The sequence below is a fragment of the Procambarus clarkii genome, chromosome 3 (assembly GCF_040958095.1).
Source record: "Procambarus clarkii isolate CNS0578487 chromosome 3, FALCON_Pclarkii_2.0, whole genome shotgun sequence".
Taxonomy (NCBI): domain Eukaryota; kingdom Metazoa; phylum Arthropoda; class Malacostraca; order Decapoda; family Cambaridae; genus Procambarus; species Procambarus clarkii.
The window spans coordinates 14009447-14025995 of NC_091152.1; the positions used below are offsets into that span (position 1 = coordinate 14009447).

Below are 16549 nucleotides of genomic sequence, written 5' to 3' on the forward strand. Positions count from 1 at the left end.
TATATATATATATATATATCGTTCACTGCACTTAATTAACATCAAAGTGGCTTTATCATTCTATCATTCTTTATCACCTCTTCCTTCCCTCCCGTCAACCCTCCTCCACCCTTCCCTCCCGTCAACCCGTCAACCCTCCTACACCCTTCCCTCCCGTCAACCCTCCTCCACCCTTCCCTCCCGTCAACCCGTCAACTCTCCTCCACCCTTCCCTCCCTCAACCCGTCAACCCTCCTCCACCATCCCTCCCGTCAACCCTCCTACACCGTTTGACATTGCTGCCTAATGTCCAGCATCACCATCATCCTGTCAAATAAAAACCAGACGCTGGAAACTTGCCCCCAAACAACAGCCATCAAAACAGGGAGATTTCAGACCAAAAACACTAGTCCCATCTCCTGTACTTCCCTGCCAAAGTCTTTAGGGGAAAAACAGACCTTTTACCCCCACCCCAACACAGTTCTTCCCCCACCATCTCCTTCCATCTCCTCCCTCCCCCAGCAAGAGGGAGACGCCAGAGCCATCGAGATGGATGACACAGGCGAACAAGCAACAAAAAAGGGATATAAGAAGACTCCGGGGAAATTATCTAACCTTCGCCAATTGCGGTCTGAAGAGGAAAACAGAGGCGGGGGGGGGGGGGGGGGGGCGCCGCCCCCGATCACAAGGCCATGAATGTGTAATGACGAGCACGCAAATGCCTCAATGGGGAGGTGGGGGGTAGTAGAGGGGGGGTAGTAGAGGGGGGGGGAGTGGGGGTAGTAGAGGTTGGGGAGATGGGGGTAGTAGAGGGGGGGGGAGTGGGGGTAGTAGAGGGGGGGGGAGTGGGGGTAGTAGAGGGGGGGGGAGTGGGGGTAGTAGAGGGGGGGAGTGGGGGTAGTAGAGGGGGGAGTGGGGGTAGTAGAGGGGGGGAGTGGGGGTAGTAGAGGGGGGAGTGGAGGTAGTAGAGGGGGGAGTGGAGGTAGTAGAGGGGGGAGTGGAGGTAGTAAAGGGGGGGAGTGGGGGTAGTAAAGGGGGGGAGTGGGGGTAGTAGAGGGGGGGAGTGGGGGTAGTAGAGGGGGGGAGTGGGGGTAGTAGAGGGGGGGAGTGGGGGTAGTAGAGGGGATGGAAAATAAGTGTTCAGGGGGGGGGGAGGTAAAGGGGGAGGGGAAAGGCAAGGGAAGGTGAGAGGGAGGGTGAGGTAGGGGAGGGTGAGGTAGGGAAGAGTGAGGGAGAATGGGGGGGGGGAAATGGAGGAAAGAAAGAATACACAGATTAAAGTCTGCCTTACATAAATAGTACTCGATGTGTCTTTTTACATGATGTCGTGGAAGGTTGGGGAGAGAGGGGGGTGATTGGGGAGAGGGGGGGTGATTGGGGAGACGGGGGGCGAATGGGGAAAAGGGGGGTGATTCAATTTCTTATTACAATATTGGCCTAATCATCACGATCACTGCTTAAGCTGAACAATGAAGAAAGAAGTAAAGGAGAGGTGAGGGGAATGGAGGAAAAACCAATAAAGGGGAGACGAGAGAACCAATGAGACAATGGAATAGAAAAAGCCAAAAAAAAATCTTTTAATGAGAAAGATGATGGTAAGTCAGTGTGAGCAATAATAGAGAAGAATAAAAGTGAAGCAAGGTAGAAGGGGGCGACAAATGAGAGAGGAGCAGATGGAAGAAGGGAGAAGGAAGAAGAAGAGGCAAGGGGGGTAAAGAAAGGAGGAGGCAGTGGAATATGAAGATCAGTCACGCAATATTATGCGTCCGGTCCATGCCATTACCGGCCAGTGTAACTTAGTTCCCCCAATATATGTTCCCAGTCTGTGGTCCCAGGGAGATGGGAGAGGGAGAGAGAGACGTAGGGGAGGAAGAGAGAGAGAGAGAGAGAGAGAGAGAGAGAGAGAGAGAGAGAGAGAGAGAGAGAGAGAGAGAGAGAGAGAGAGAGAGAGAGAGAGAGAGAGAGAGGGGGGGGGGAGCAAAGGTGGGCTAGGCAGAGGTTGGTATAGGAACAGGATGTACAGAATGTGGGACAGAGAAAGAGTACTACAGGTTGGGCGGAAGGGGGCACAGAGGCAGAAGATAGACATAGAATATTACCGAAGGAGGGAGAGGAGAGAGGGAGAGAAAGAGCAAAACAATTGGACATGAGGACAAGCGAGAGTGAAATAGATAAAGATTTAATAAATATTGGAGATGTGGGAATTGGAGGAATACATAAGAAGGAGGAATAACAATTCACGATAACGGAGCTGGGTCGTGGCGATAAAATAGGTTGCAATTGGTGGATGAGTGAAAAAAGGAGGAGAGGTAGGGAAACGAGGTAGTAGTGAGAAAGGAGAGAAAAGGGGGAATGGAAAGATGAAAGGGAAGAGATAGAAACCATAGCTGAGAATGGTGGGAGGAAAATAATGCGATAATGAGTGAGATGGGAGGGAACACATGGGAGGGTGAAAAATAAGAGAGAGAGGAAATAGGCAGAGAAGGAAGGAAGGAGAGATGGGAAAGAATGGAGGGAGCAAGGAAACACAAAGGAGGCCAAATTTCCAGCCAGAGGATCAACAGGTGTGGTTCTTGGGGCCTCGTGGGACGCTGATAGAATAGGGAACAAGGAAGAGATGAGAGAGAGAGAGAGAGAGAGAGAGAGAGAGAGAGAGAGAGAGAGAGAGAGAGAGAGAGAGAGAGAGAGAGAGAGAGAGAGAGAGAGAGAAAGCGAGAGAGAAAGCGAGAGAGAGAGCGAGAGAGAGAGCGAGAGAGAGAGCGAGAGAGAGAGCGAGAGAGAGAGCGAGAGAGAGAGCGAGAGAGCGAGAGAGCGAGAGAGCGAGAGAGCGAGAGAGCGAGAGAGCGAGAGTGAGAGAGAGAGAGTGAGAGTGAGTGAGAGAGAGAGTGAGAGAGAGAGAGTGAGAGTGAGTGAGAGAGAGAGTGAGAGAGAGAGAACGAGAGCGAGAGAGAGCGAGAGAGCAAGAGAGAGAGAGATAACGATAGCGAGAGAGCGAGAGAGAGCAAGAGAGAGCGTGACTGATATCAACAACAGCACCTTCAAACCCAATCATATCATGAACATCTCTAAATCTTGAATACTGTTCAAGATGAAAGGGAAAGGGAACCTAACCTAACCTTCAGAACGTTTCTATGGAATCCATACTTAAGGTTCCCATTTACAAGGAAGCTAAGTCCGACAGCAAGGTTGAATCACGATAGTTCGGTCATTACGAATATTCATGTCTTTCAGATCAAGGCTTTTCATAACAGAATCGTTGATGTATTTTTTTCCTTTTCTTACCAGTAATTGATCCGTCTCAGACCTGCTCTTAACTCCCCTTTCCTAACCTCTGTAAAAATAACATTATTTTTTGAGATATATACAAGAGTTGTTACATGGTTGTAGAGCCACTAGTACGCGTAGCGTTTCGGGCAGGTCCCTGGAACACGATCCCCGCCGCGAAGAATCCTTGTTACAACCAAGTACACATTTTACTGTTGCGTTAAACAGAGGCTACAGTTAAGGATTTGCGCCCAGTAAATCCTCCCCGGCCAGGATACGAACCCATGACATAGCGCTCGCGGAGCGCCAGGCGAGTGTCTTACCACTACACCACGGAGACATTGACTATTACAATAAATATTCCATTGTATTTTCCCAGAATTCTCTAGAAAATTAATCTGAAAAGCATTTATTACGAAAATTATTTACGAAAATGTCCAACATTGAGGAAAATATAATAAAAAAAATCCATCGTGTGGATCCAATATGGATTTCATCGCATCCCTTCCCATGCAGATTTTCATTTTCATTCATCTCGATTTTTTTTGTCACTGTTCTTGAAAACTTCAGCGAATATTTTCTTATTGCTTCAGATATCTCAAGACTTTTCGTCAAAGCCTTAACCATGTTCTCCTTTGCAAACTTTCTTCATATTGTGTCCCAGACCTTCTATTTCTGTTCTAGATAACTTTGATGAATGTTTTTTCCATTGATCTTTATATCTTGGCAGCCATCGACGAAGTCATGATATCATATTCTTTCCAAACTTTCTTCATATGCTTCCCAATATCCCCCTAGTCTCTTTGACAGGTGGCTGTTGTCAGCGTGTAGTGATGGAAGGTTAGCTTTCAACAACTATTGTATTGATATCGATGGCTGTTATCGTCCTCTTGTTTGAGGTTATATTGAGAACTTGTTGGCATATTAGTGCTCCTTCTCAAGTCCCACAGGTTATCTTCCTTGTTATTTCTGCCTATAGTTCCGTTTCAATGTCGCACGCTCTGAAGATATTTCTCTGTAAGCATTTATTGACAATGTGAATAAACTTCTACTTTTCCTGTACGGCTATCCCCGTAGCCTGGTTGCTAGCTCCGCTTTGATTCCTGCAGGATCGGCGTTCGATGCCCCGATGCTACCAGAACTGGACGCCATTCCTTCACTACCTCCTAGCATATCAGCTCCTCTTCATATCCATTCCTTATGCTGTAAAGTCATACTTAGCCCAATCTGATAATACATTAATACCAATGCTTTCATGCTGCTCATATTTAAATGTTTCTACGTAACCCAGTATTTCAGGACACGTGTTACGGGCGGACACACTGAAATCAACACGGCTCTGTACTAGATAAAAATACATTTTAAACCTGGACCTTTTCTTTTCTCTACTCGTTCGAATTTTTTCTCCATCTCAATTGGTATCCCTTCACAAACGCCAGCCTGGTCCTCGCATGGAATACTGATGTGCCAAGGGGAAGATGGAGTTTAGGGCCTTCCTTTAACCGCCTAGATGTTCCAGCCCTTAACATTGAGGCTTCCAGACTACGCGCTCACCATAGCCCGTGCTACTTGGAACTTTTTGTGCCAAGTAGCGAATCTTAAACAATTCGCTTCGAGCTTTCACTTCCAGCTATCCTTGTAGCTGCCTTTTCCCTCTTCCTCTTGCAGCCATCTCTTACCAGCTTCCCTTTCCAGCCACCTCTTCCAGACTCTCCCTCCAGACTCGCCCACCTATATTTCCGTCGTTCCGTCCGCTTTCATTCTCATCTCCGTCATAACTTGCATGATTCATGCTCCTGGGCGACCCTGTGAATCATTCTTAAGACCTATTTAGATCCGGACGCTCACAGGCCTCACTCTGCTACTCGTCGCCAATATACGAGTCCAGTGTCATATATAAGACCATTTTCCTCCTTCCGATGGCCCGTTTCTCCCCACCTTTCATCAGGGTGAACTACATTCCAGGAGATCTTTCTTGAAATGCGCAGTCAAGGGTAGACCGTCGAACCTTCATAGCAATCGATTACTGCCTCTTTCCTCTACTTTCCACCAGCTCCTTGTCCCCATATCTCAGCTCCTTGTCCTCATATCTCAGCTCCTTGTCCTCATATCCCATTTCCTTGACGTCATTGCTGGGCCTCTGCTTGCTCCACAAGAGGCAAACATCACCTTGAGGTTATCTTGAGATGATTTCGGGGCTTTAGTGTCCCCGCGGCCCGGTCCTCGACCAGGCATCCACCCCCAGGAAGCAGCCCGTGACAGCTGACTAACACCCAGGTACCTATTTTACTGTTAAGTAACAGGGTGTGACGATAATCTCCTTCAAGAGATTGAGCCTGCTCTTCCCTCCAAAATTACGTCTTCACAATTATATAAAAAGACTATGGAAGAAATGTCCAACAACGCCAACAACACCAGCACCAGCAAGGCTTGCAAGGGTGAGCAGAAACGTATGCATCCAGCCACCTGTTCGAACTCCAACCACCAAACTACCCGTTGATCGCTACGGCTCCGCTGATTGGTCGCCGGTCTGGCTGCACCTGCACTCGCCCCCAATACTACCTGATGTCTGGGGTCACCCCAACATCAGTCCTCAGAATGTTCCGTGCTTTCGTAGCCAGCACTCCTCCCAGCTAGACTCTAGAGTGTACTGAGAGAGGTGGTGGCTTTAAGCCAATATTCCAGCACCTCCCACTTAAACTTTTGTGTTGCACTTCTTGTTATTTTGCCTTAACGTAACTTTTCATTGTGTCATTTAAGTATTCTTATTATTTTGATTCATTGATTTTATTATACATATTTGTTTGTGCATTATTTTCATGTTTTGATTTATTTAACGTAATTAAAATTTCATTGTTAAAGTTTACTTGTGTTTTGTGTGTCTTCTCCTTACCTTACCACAGACGAAGTTCCAGTTTTTCTATTTTTTTTTATAACTATGTGACGAGGCCATACCCCTAGCCTTAAACAGCCGAACACCAACGCGTTACCGTCACAAGTTATATGGGGGCCTGTCCTAGGAGCCTCACTCAGGTACTGGTGCCAAGTGGTAATTTATGGTAAGCGTATTTAACTCTGTTAACGTAGCTTTACTATTTTTCATTCAATTTCATTTTTTATAAGGTGCGGGGTATTGTGCATTACGAGAGTAACATATAGTGAAGGTGAGACAACTTTGGATTACGTGGTGACTGTAGGCCGCAGTCATACTCTTAATTGGTCATCTCTCCCTCCATGTTATTACTCGTATTTACCATCTATGTCCCTTGAATATTTCTCATTCTGACAGATCATCATATTGGTACCCTGGTACTGTGGTCTGCCCCGGGTCAAGAGTACCCAATCTTCTGCAATCTGACTGTAGGAGGACAAAGAGGGCCATAGTTCCTCTAGCTCGAACTTTAGTTGCTGAATTGGGACCTCAGCAGCAGTTCTCGTCACAAGTTGACACCTCGCACCCCTACACGTCAGTCAGAGATGATGATACATACAACGGTAGGGAATTAGCTTATTTTTTCAGAGCACAAAAGTTCGCTAATTCTGTAAGTATCATATTAAATTCAGTGGGAAAAACTTGCTTTATGTCCTATAGAGACTTGGCAAGGTATGCCTACATCCTTGGACTACCAATTTTACTTTTGAAGCATTTAACTGTTTCATTTGTTTTCGAAACTTTGTTTCATTTGTTAGTAGGATTTTCTTGCCCTTATTCTCTTACATGAGTACCGGGTACAAGATTTCCTGCGCCCTTGATTTAATTTAATCATTTAATATCTTTCACTTAACGTTAATTGTTAAAGATCACACAGGATAGGTGCCAGTTGCCACGTTGTCCTGTTTCTGACATTTCATTATTGAACATTCGTGTACCTTTATTTGCTAATTTCACCATGTTTCGTCTCCAAACTTTCCGTGCAAATCCAGCAGGTGAAATAGGGACTTTGAGTCGTGCCAAGAGGACTGAACTACAAACTCTTGCACATGAGTATCAACTAGAAGTTCCCTACCAAGCCAACAAAAATGACCTACACAACCTGTTGCTGGATTACTATTTAGAGCAAGGTAAGATAGACTCTGAAACTCATGAAACTTACTATATTGCAGAGAAAACTGACTTGGCTACGATGAAACTTAAACTAGAGCTGGCCAAGATTGAACGTGAGCAGCAAAGAGAAGCAGCTGCCATACGAAGGGAAGAGCACGAACGCGAAGCTGCTTTGAGGAGAGACGAACAAGAACGCGAAGCTGCCTTGAGGAGAGAAGAACACGAACGCGAGGTCGCATTACTCCGTGAACGTGAAAGAGTACAGCTTGAAACCAAACAACGCGAGTTGGAAATACAACGCGAACATGACAAGCAACAAGCGACTCTGGCTCTAGAGTGTCGTCAACGGGAATACACGTTGGAAACTTCACACCTCGCTCAACGCCAGCAAGCTACTGCCAATCTTCCCGTCAGTTTTAATATATCACATGCAAGTAAGTTAATGCCATCCTTTGTAGAAGCAGAAGTTGATGTGTTCTTTACCACCTTTGAAACCCTTGCTAATCAACTCAGTTGGCCTGTCGACCAATGGGCCACACTTCTCAGAGTCCATCTTACAGGTAGAGCTGCAGTCACACTCAGTACTTTGGCGTCTGAGAATGACTACTACACTCTGAAACAAGCAGTGTTAGACGCCTACCTCCTCTCTACTGAAAGTTATAGAAGGAAATTCCGTGACCACCTGAAGGCAAGTACCACTACCTTCCTCGAGTTTGCTAACACGAAACGGAGGTATTTCATGAAATGGCTGGAAGCAGCACATGTCTCTACTTTTACAGAACTCGTCAACCTGATGCTTGTTGAAGAATTCTTGAGACGTGTGCCGCCTCCTGTCCGCCTCTACTTAGCAGATAAAGAAGAAACCGACTACCTGAAGTGTGCTAAGTCGGCTGACACTTACAGCCTCATCCACCGGCTGACACCTGAACCATCCTCCAGTAAGAAGTCGTGGTACAGTTACGAGAAGGTGAGCCCCGATCAAGCTGGTTCACAACTGTACTGCAAATATTGTAGACTCTATGGACATACCATAGACAAGTGTGGTAAGTCTCAATACAAGGGAACCACTGACCAACAACGACCCAAACCAACTCCTCCTAAGTCCGGTAAGCCTGTGATGAATGTTGGTGTTGATGTTAATGATCTTTCTCTTTTCAGTAACCACCTGTATACTGGAACTGTCTCTGCCAACGGTTCAAATCCGGAGGGACGTTTCAAATTGAAGATCTTGAGGGACACAGCGGCTCTACAATCGATCATCTTGAAGTCGGCTGTGCCCAACATAGTCTACACCGGGGAAACGGTCTTCATCACTGACCTCACTGCTACTACTCCATACCCTCTCGCCAGAGTCCACCTGGATTGTCCCTACGTGAACGGGGAAGTCCAAGTCGCCGTCAGGGAAAAGCCTTTTCCCATGCCTGGAGTGCAACTTCTCCTAGGCAACGACTTGGCAGAAGACCTGCAACCGACCAACCTGATCGTCATGGACAAACCCCAGGTGTGTAACTCTGTGCCCAGAAACCCTATTCTCGAGTATGTTCCAGCAGAGGTTCAAGAGAGTGATGAAGTTTCTCCTCCGGTTCTCGTGACCACCCGTGCACAAGCCGCACGTCCACAGCCAGCTGACTCTACTGCTACCGCTGTCCCTCAAGACCCTCAGAAACTACCCCCGCATCTGACCAAGTTGGAGTTCCGTAAGTTGCAGAGGGAAGATCTTACTTTAACACCATTGTTTTTCCAGGCTGAGACTCAACCCGACAGTATTCCTGGGTTCTTCCTAGAGAACGACTTGCTCTACCGCCGATATAGACCCAGTAAACTGAAGGAGGAGGACGATTGGGCCAACACCGAACAACTTGTGATTCCCACCAGCCTGCGGCCCACTATTCTACACCTGGCCCATGGAGCATTCTCCCACTACGGCTTCAACAAGACTTACCATGGGATTCGTCAAGACTACTACTGGCCAGGTATGGTAAACAACGTCAAACAGTACGTTAAACAGTGTCATACATGTCAGATGGCAGGCAAACCGAACGTCTCCATTCCCAGAGCACCACTGATTCCCATACAGGTGCCTGCGGAACCTTTCCACAGACTCATAATAGACTGTGTTGGTCCTTTACCTCGGACCAGTTCAGGTAACGCCTACATCCTAACCATCCTGTGTCCTACCACCAGATTTCCCATAGCAGTTCCAGTGAAGAACATCACGGCTGCTACGGTTATCAAACATCTATTGAAGATCTTCTCTCAATACGGATTTCCCAGGGAGATTCAAAGTGACTGTGGCACCAACTTCACCAGTGATCTCTTCAAAAGAACACTGGAGGAGTTCAACATCAAACAGGTATTGTCCAGCCCCTATCATCCTGCTTCACAGGGTTCTCTTGAACGTAGTCATCAGACCATCAAAGCACTCTTGAAAAAGTTTTGTAGTGAAACCTCAAAGGATTGGGATAAGCAGATTGACCTAATAATGTGTATTTTCAGAAGTCTCCCCAATGAGTCCCTAGGAGTATCTCCTTATGAGATGCTCTACGGCCGTAAGTGCCGTACTCCCCTTAAGGCTTTCAAAGACTCTCTCAGAGATGCCACCTTCAGTGAGCATCAGAATGTGCCCCAGTTTCTTCAAAACCTTCAGCACATTCTAGAGAGAGTCCACCGCTTTGCCCATGATAATCTATTGAAAGCCCAGGTGAGAATGAAGACTCATTACGACCAGACCAGCAAAGTAAGAAAATTCAAGCCGGGAGACTTCGTCCTTGCTTATTTCCCTATCCCAGGTTCACCTTTACAAAACAGATTTTCAGGACCCTACTGCGTCAAAGAGTGCAGGAATAATAATAATTATGTGATAGAGACTCCAGATAGGCGGCGGAAGACCCAGCTGTGCCACGTCAACCTCCTGAAGCAATATAATGGTACTCCTCCCACTGTCTTGACTAATTATTCCACATTCACAGAACCCTACATCCACAGTGAGACCTTCCCAGCTTCTCCTCCCGAAAGCACTGACAAGGAGTCAGCGCTTTCTAATTCCGAAATCCTTAATGATCTTCCCAAATACTTTCAGGATAATCATAGTGCACCTCTCGTCAAGATCTTCAGAGAACATCAAGAGTTGTTCAGAGATGATCCCCAAGAGTGTAATGTTACCCAGCACGACATCCAACTGCTCCCCGACACCCGGCCGATTCGTCAACCCTTCTACCGAATCAGCCCGAGCAAGAAGGAAGTCATGCGTGCTGAGGTGCAGTACCTCTTGGACCATGGACTGGCTACACCTTGTGAGTCCCCCTGGGCCTCACCTTGTATCTTGGTGCCCAAACCCCAAGGTAAGGTGCGGTTGTGCACTGACTATCGAAAACTGAACTCTGTCACTGTCAAGGATGCTTACCCCTTGCCAAGGATAGATGACATCCTTGATGCCATTGGTAGTGCCCAGTACTTGTCCCAAGTGGACTTGCTTAAGGGGTACTATCAAGTGTGTCTAACGGAGCGCGCTAAAGAAATATCTGCCTTCATCACTCCTTTTGGACTTTTCAGATATGAACGCCTTCCTTTCGGACTATGTAATGCCCCGGCCACCTTTCAAAGAGCTGTCAACCGTGTCATCCAGGGCTTGGATAACACATACGCCTACCTGGACGATATCGTCGTAGCCTCCAACTCCTGGAGTGAACATCTGCTCCAGCTGCGACGTCTGTTCTCCAAGCTCCTGACAGCCGGCCTCACCATCAACCTGGGCAAGTCCACTTTCGCGAAAGGTAAAGTGCGTTATCTGGGTCATGTTATTGGGAGTGGCAGCATAGCTCCGTTAGACTCACACACTCAAGCCATCCTACAGTATCCACAGCCTACCACCAGGAAGCAGCTCCTGCGCTTCCTTGGTCTTGCCTCTTACTACCGTAGGTTTGTGAGGAATTTCAGTACAGTCGCCACACCTCTAATTCTATTAACCAGTCCCAAGCAACGGTATAATTGGACCATGCAGCAAACCGTTGCTTTCGAACAACTCAAATTCCTCCTCTGTTCTAACTCCATTCTCGCCTCTCCAGATATCACCAAGCCTTTCGTCCTTCATGTCGACGCCAGTGGTACCGGCGTTGGTGGTGTCCTGATGCAACAACGAGGCGAGGAAGTTCTACCTGTCAGCTACTACAGCTACAAACTGAAACCACACCAGAGGAACTACAGCACTATTGAAAAGGAGCTACTATCCATCGTCCTGAACCTCCAACACTTCGCTCCGTACCTACAAGGCGCCAGGTCTACCACCATCTTCTCAGACCACAACCCTCTCCGCTTCCTACATCAAGCCCAATTCACCAACCAGCGTCTTCTACGATGGGCTCTGTATTTACAAGACTTCAACCTGGAGATCCGCTATATCAAGGGTTCTGACAACACCATAGCCGATGCCCTCTCCAGAGTTTATGAAGTAGAAGCGACTCCATCCATTACTCCACCACATAACGACGTACTTCTTCCAGAACCGCAGGCTTCGGGGGAGAGTTGTGACGATAATCTCCTTCAAGAGATTGAGCCTGCTCTTCCCTCCAAAATTACGTCTTCACAATTATATAAAAAGACTATGGAAGAAATGTCCAACAACGCCAACAACACCAGCACCAGCAAGGCTTGCAAGGGTGAGCAGAAACGTATGCATCCAGCCACCTGTTCGAACTCCAACCACCAAACTACCCGTTGATCGCTACGGCTCCGCTGATTGGTCGCCGGTCTGGCTGCACCTGCACTCGCCCCCAATACTACCTGATGTCTGGGGTCACCCCAACATCAGTCCTCAGAATGTTCCGTGCTTTCGTAGCCAGCACTCCTCCCAGCTAGACTCTAGAGTGTACTGAGAGAGGTGGTGGCTTTAAGCCAATATTCCAGCACCTCCCACTTAAACTTTTGTGTTGCACTTCTTGTTATTTTGCCTTAACGTAACTTTTCATTGTGTCATTTAAGTATTCTTATTATTTTGATTCATTGATTTTATTATACATATTTGTTTGTGCATTATTTTCATGTTTTGATTTATTTAACGTAATTAAAATTTCATTGTTAAAGTTTACTTGTGTTTTGTGTGTCTTCTCCTTACCTTACCACAGACGAAGTTCCAGTTTTTCTATTTTTTTTTATAACTATGTGACGAGGCCATACCCCTAGCCTTAAACAGCCGAACACCAACGCGTTACCGTCACACAGGGGCATAGGGTGAAAGAAACTCTGCCCATTGTTTCTCGCCGGCGCCTGGGATCGAATGCAGGACCACAGGATCACAAGTCCAGTGTGCTGTCCGCTCGGCCGCCCGGCTCCCCCGTGTACCAATCGTATCAAGGCGTTATTTTCAGTCAGTTTTTGTATATATTATTATGCAATATATTTCTACGGGAGGTATAAAGTGCTACACTGAACCTTAATTCATCTGAACCCTTCGATATGGTGCTGAATGGCAGACTATTCCGGCAGCGATGAATGCGAATCATCTCTATATACCGAGGGATGATGTCACACACATATACACACACACACACACACACACATATACACACACACACACACACACATATACACACACACACACACATATATACACACACACAGAACTTTTTCAGTGTCAGAGTAGTTAGTAAATGGAATGCATTAGGAAGTGATGTGGTGGAGGCTGACTCCATACACAATTTCAAATGTAGATATGATAGAGCCCAATAGGCTCAGGAATCTGTACACCAGTTGATTGACGGTTGAGAGGCGGGACCAAAGAGCCAGAGCTCAACCCCCGCAAGCACAATTAGGTGAGTACACACATATATATACACACACACACATTCACACACATACACACACACACACACATTCACACACACACACACACACACACACACACACACACACACACACACACACACACACACACTAGAAATTGCATGAACTTCTAGTGTGGGATGAAACTGCATGATTGCGTGGAACACAATCATGCAGATGATGAACACAATGAACACATGATTGGGACACAATCATGATAGGATAATGACAGCGGTGTAATCATTATGACTGAGGTGTGTGTAATATGACAGCCAAATACTATGACTCGCAAAATAATTATGTCAATGATATAATAATTATATTACAATATGCTAGTGATATAATAATTCTCACAGCAGTAGAATAATTATTAAACCATTGTCATACTTGTCAGTGATAGAATAATTATACCAGTCGTATGATAATTATGTCAGTGGTAGAATAATTATGCCAGTCGTATGATAATTATGTCAGTGGTAGAATAATTATGCCAGTCGTATGATAATTATGTCAATGGTAGAATAATTATGCCAGTCGTATGATAATTATGTCAGTGATAGAATAATTATACCAGTCGTATGATAATTATGTCAGTGGTAGAATAATTATATCAGTGGTATAATTATCATCACAGTGGTATGATAACTATGAAAATGAATAATAACTATAACAAGAACAAACACACAAATATAACATTGTATTAAAAACATCGAATATTAATTACCTCGATTATAGATGTCGTAAACAAGCTAATTATACAATTTTGACAGTAAACAGAGCAGCGGAGCCGGTCGGCCGAGCGGACAGCACGCGGGACTTGTGATCCTGTGTTCGATCCCAGGCGCCGGCGAGAAACAATGGGCAGAGTTTCTTTCATCCTATGCCCCTGTTACCTAGCAGTAAATTAGGTACCTGGGTGTTAGTCAGCTGTCACGGGCTGCTTCCTGGGGGTGGAGACCTAGTCGAGGACCGGGCCGCGGGGACACTAAAAGCCCCTAAATCATCTCAAGATAAGATAGCAAACACGACAGCATCTTGACCCGGTTCCTTAAGGCTTTACGGCACCAAGATAGGTGACAAGCAGCACCCATACTATGGGGGGGATTATCAAGAAATTATATAAAGTTTTTAACTTTGTTGACCAGACCACACACTAGAAATTGAAGGGACGACGACGTTTCGGTCCGTCCTGGACCATTCTCAAGTCGATTGAGAATGGTCCAGGACGGACCGAAACGTCGTCGTCCCTTCAATTTCTAGTGTGTGGTCTGGTCAACATACTTCAGCCACGTTATTGTTTTTAACTTTATAATTGCAATCACGCCAAAATGTCCAGTTTAATTTAAAAAATCAACATTAAACTGTGTACTAACTTGCCATAAATTAATGGAAATGGTCGAATTCTTCGCTAGTTAATTGCTTAGGCTTGTGGATTATATTAGAACAAATCCTAAGGGTGAAATTTTTACCCATATATTATATAATGAAATATATAATATATATGAAATTTTTACCCATATATTATATACTGCCTGATATACACTTTATATTATTTAGACCATTAATACACATAAAATGATTAAAGTTAACTCCTGTATCAATAAACAGTACAGTATATATGTACCTATGACTGACAGTTGAGAGGCGAAGGTGGGACCAAAGAGCTGAAGCTCAACCCCCGCAAGCACAACTAGGGGATTACAGTTCACTATTTACCTATATAATAACTCGTTGTGTAAAGAGGGCCAGACCGAGTATATTCATATACGTTAAGCCTATATCACGCTTATATATTCTGTCCTGTTGACCAATCAACTTCTGGACGATTAATAAACGCCGTGATAATGGCTAATTGATCATAATGATCAACCAATATACTTTAGAACCTAAACATAGAGGACAAGAGTCAACTCGATTCACTCTTGCCAACACCATAGGCTACACTTACAGGCGTACACAGAGATATTCAATACTTTTAAAACTAAAATTTATATCAACAGTCAACACTAAAAATCTTTAATCCGTTAACAGGACCTTTGGGACCAGATAAGAGTAGTTTTTAGGTCCGATTAGAAACCTTGATTGTCTCAGCGACGAAGCTATTCAGCGAGCCCATGCGACGAGGCCATGCACCGAGGCCATGCAACGAGGCCATGCACCGAGGCCATGCACCGAGGCCATGCACCGAGGCCATGCACCGAGGCCATGCACCGAGGCCATGCACCGAGGCCATGCACCGAGGCCATGCACCGAGGCCATGCAACAAGGCCATGCAACGAGGCCATGCACCGAGGCCATGCAACAAGGCCATGCAACAAGGCCATGCACCGAGGCCATGCACCGAGGCCATGCACCGAGGCCATGCAACGAGGCCATGCAACAAGGCCATGCAACAAGGCCATGCAACGAGGCCATGCAACGAGGCCATGCACCGAGGCCATGCACCGAGGCCATGCACCGAGGCCATGCAACAAGGCCATGCACCGAGGCCATGCACCGAGGCCATGCACCGAGGCCATGCACCGAGGCCATGCAACAAGGCCATGCAACAAGGCCATGCAACAAGGCCATGCAACAAGGCCATGCAACAAGGCCATGCAACAAGGCCATGCAACAAGGCCATGCAACGAGGCCATGCACCGAGGCCATGCACCGAGGCCATGCAACGAGGCCATGCACCGAGGCCATGCACCGAGGCCATGCACCGAGGCCATGCACCGAGGCCATGCACCGAGGCCATGCACCGAGGCCATGCACCGAGGCCATGCACCGAGGCCATGCACCGAGGCCATGCACCGAGGCAATGCACCGAGGCCATGCAACAAGGCCATGCAACAAGGCCATGCACCGGGAAACAGAATTCAATTGTGGATAAGGAACCTGTTCTCTGCTCCGTGGCTACCGGCCGCAGCTGCCATAGAAAACGTACAGGACCCGACCTTCACAGAGAACGTTACCATGTGAGGGGGATATTAATGTGTTCCAGTCCACTGGTGGCTAAGCGACATTTAATTGAATTATATAATTAGGAGGCAATATCTGTTACATAAACTGGTATCTAAATATCAGTATTGCGCTAATATATCTGTAGCAAAATACAAATTTATCTTTGGATGTGTATGGAAATATGCTTCAGCTCTTTATTAGGACAATATTATATATATATAATATATATATATATATATATATATATATATATATATATATATATATATATATATATATATATATATATATATACTCATCACTCAAGAATTAAAACCTGTGCTAGTAGATAAGATACAAGATAAAAGTTAATTGCGCTTTTTAGTCAAACTCAGTCTCTCTGAAGGGTCATTAGTGTTGCGTAAATTGAATTCTGGTGTGATAGCTTCAGTGCAGGTCTTGCTATGTTGCACTGATGAATTGAAAGTCTTGTTCCTATGATGATCGGTAAAGTTTTAG

The 16549-nt window shown here is 46.0% G+C and overlaps 1 protein-coding gene across 1 annotated transcript; it reads left to right on the plus strand.

Annotated features, from left to right (window-relative positions):
- The first annotated feature begins 15245 nt into the window (after positions 1 to 15245).
- Positions 15246 to 15980, plus strand: LOC138368170 (DNA-binding protein HEXBP-like). Its single transcript, XM_069330543.1, has one exon. It carries the CDS (start codon positions 15246 to 15248, stop codon positions 15978 to 15980), a length of 735 nt encoding a protein of 244 aa, XP_069186644.1.
- The last annotated feature ends 569 nt before the right edge of the window (positions 15981 to 16549 follow it).

Bases quoted from the DNA above. Each gene is read 5' to 3' on its own strand.
- LOC138368170 (XM_069330543.1), top strand. From the start codon at position 15,246: ATGCAACGAGGCCATGCACCGAGGCCATGCACCGAGGCCATGCACCGA.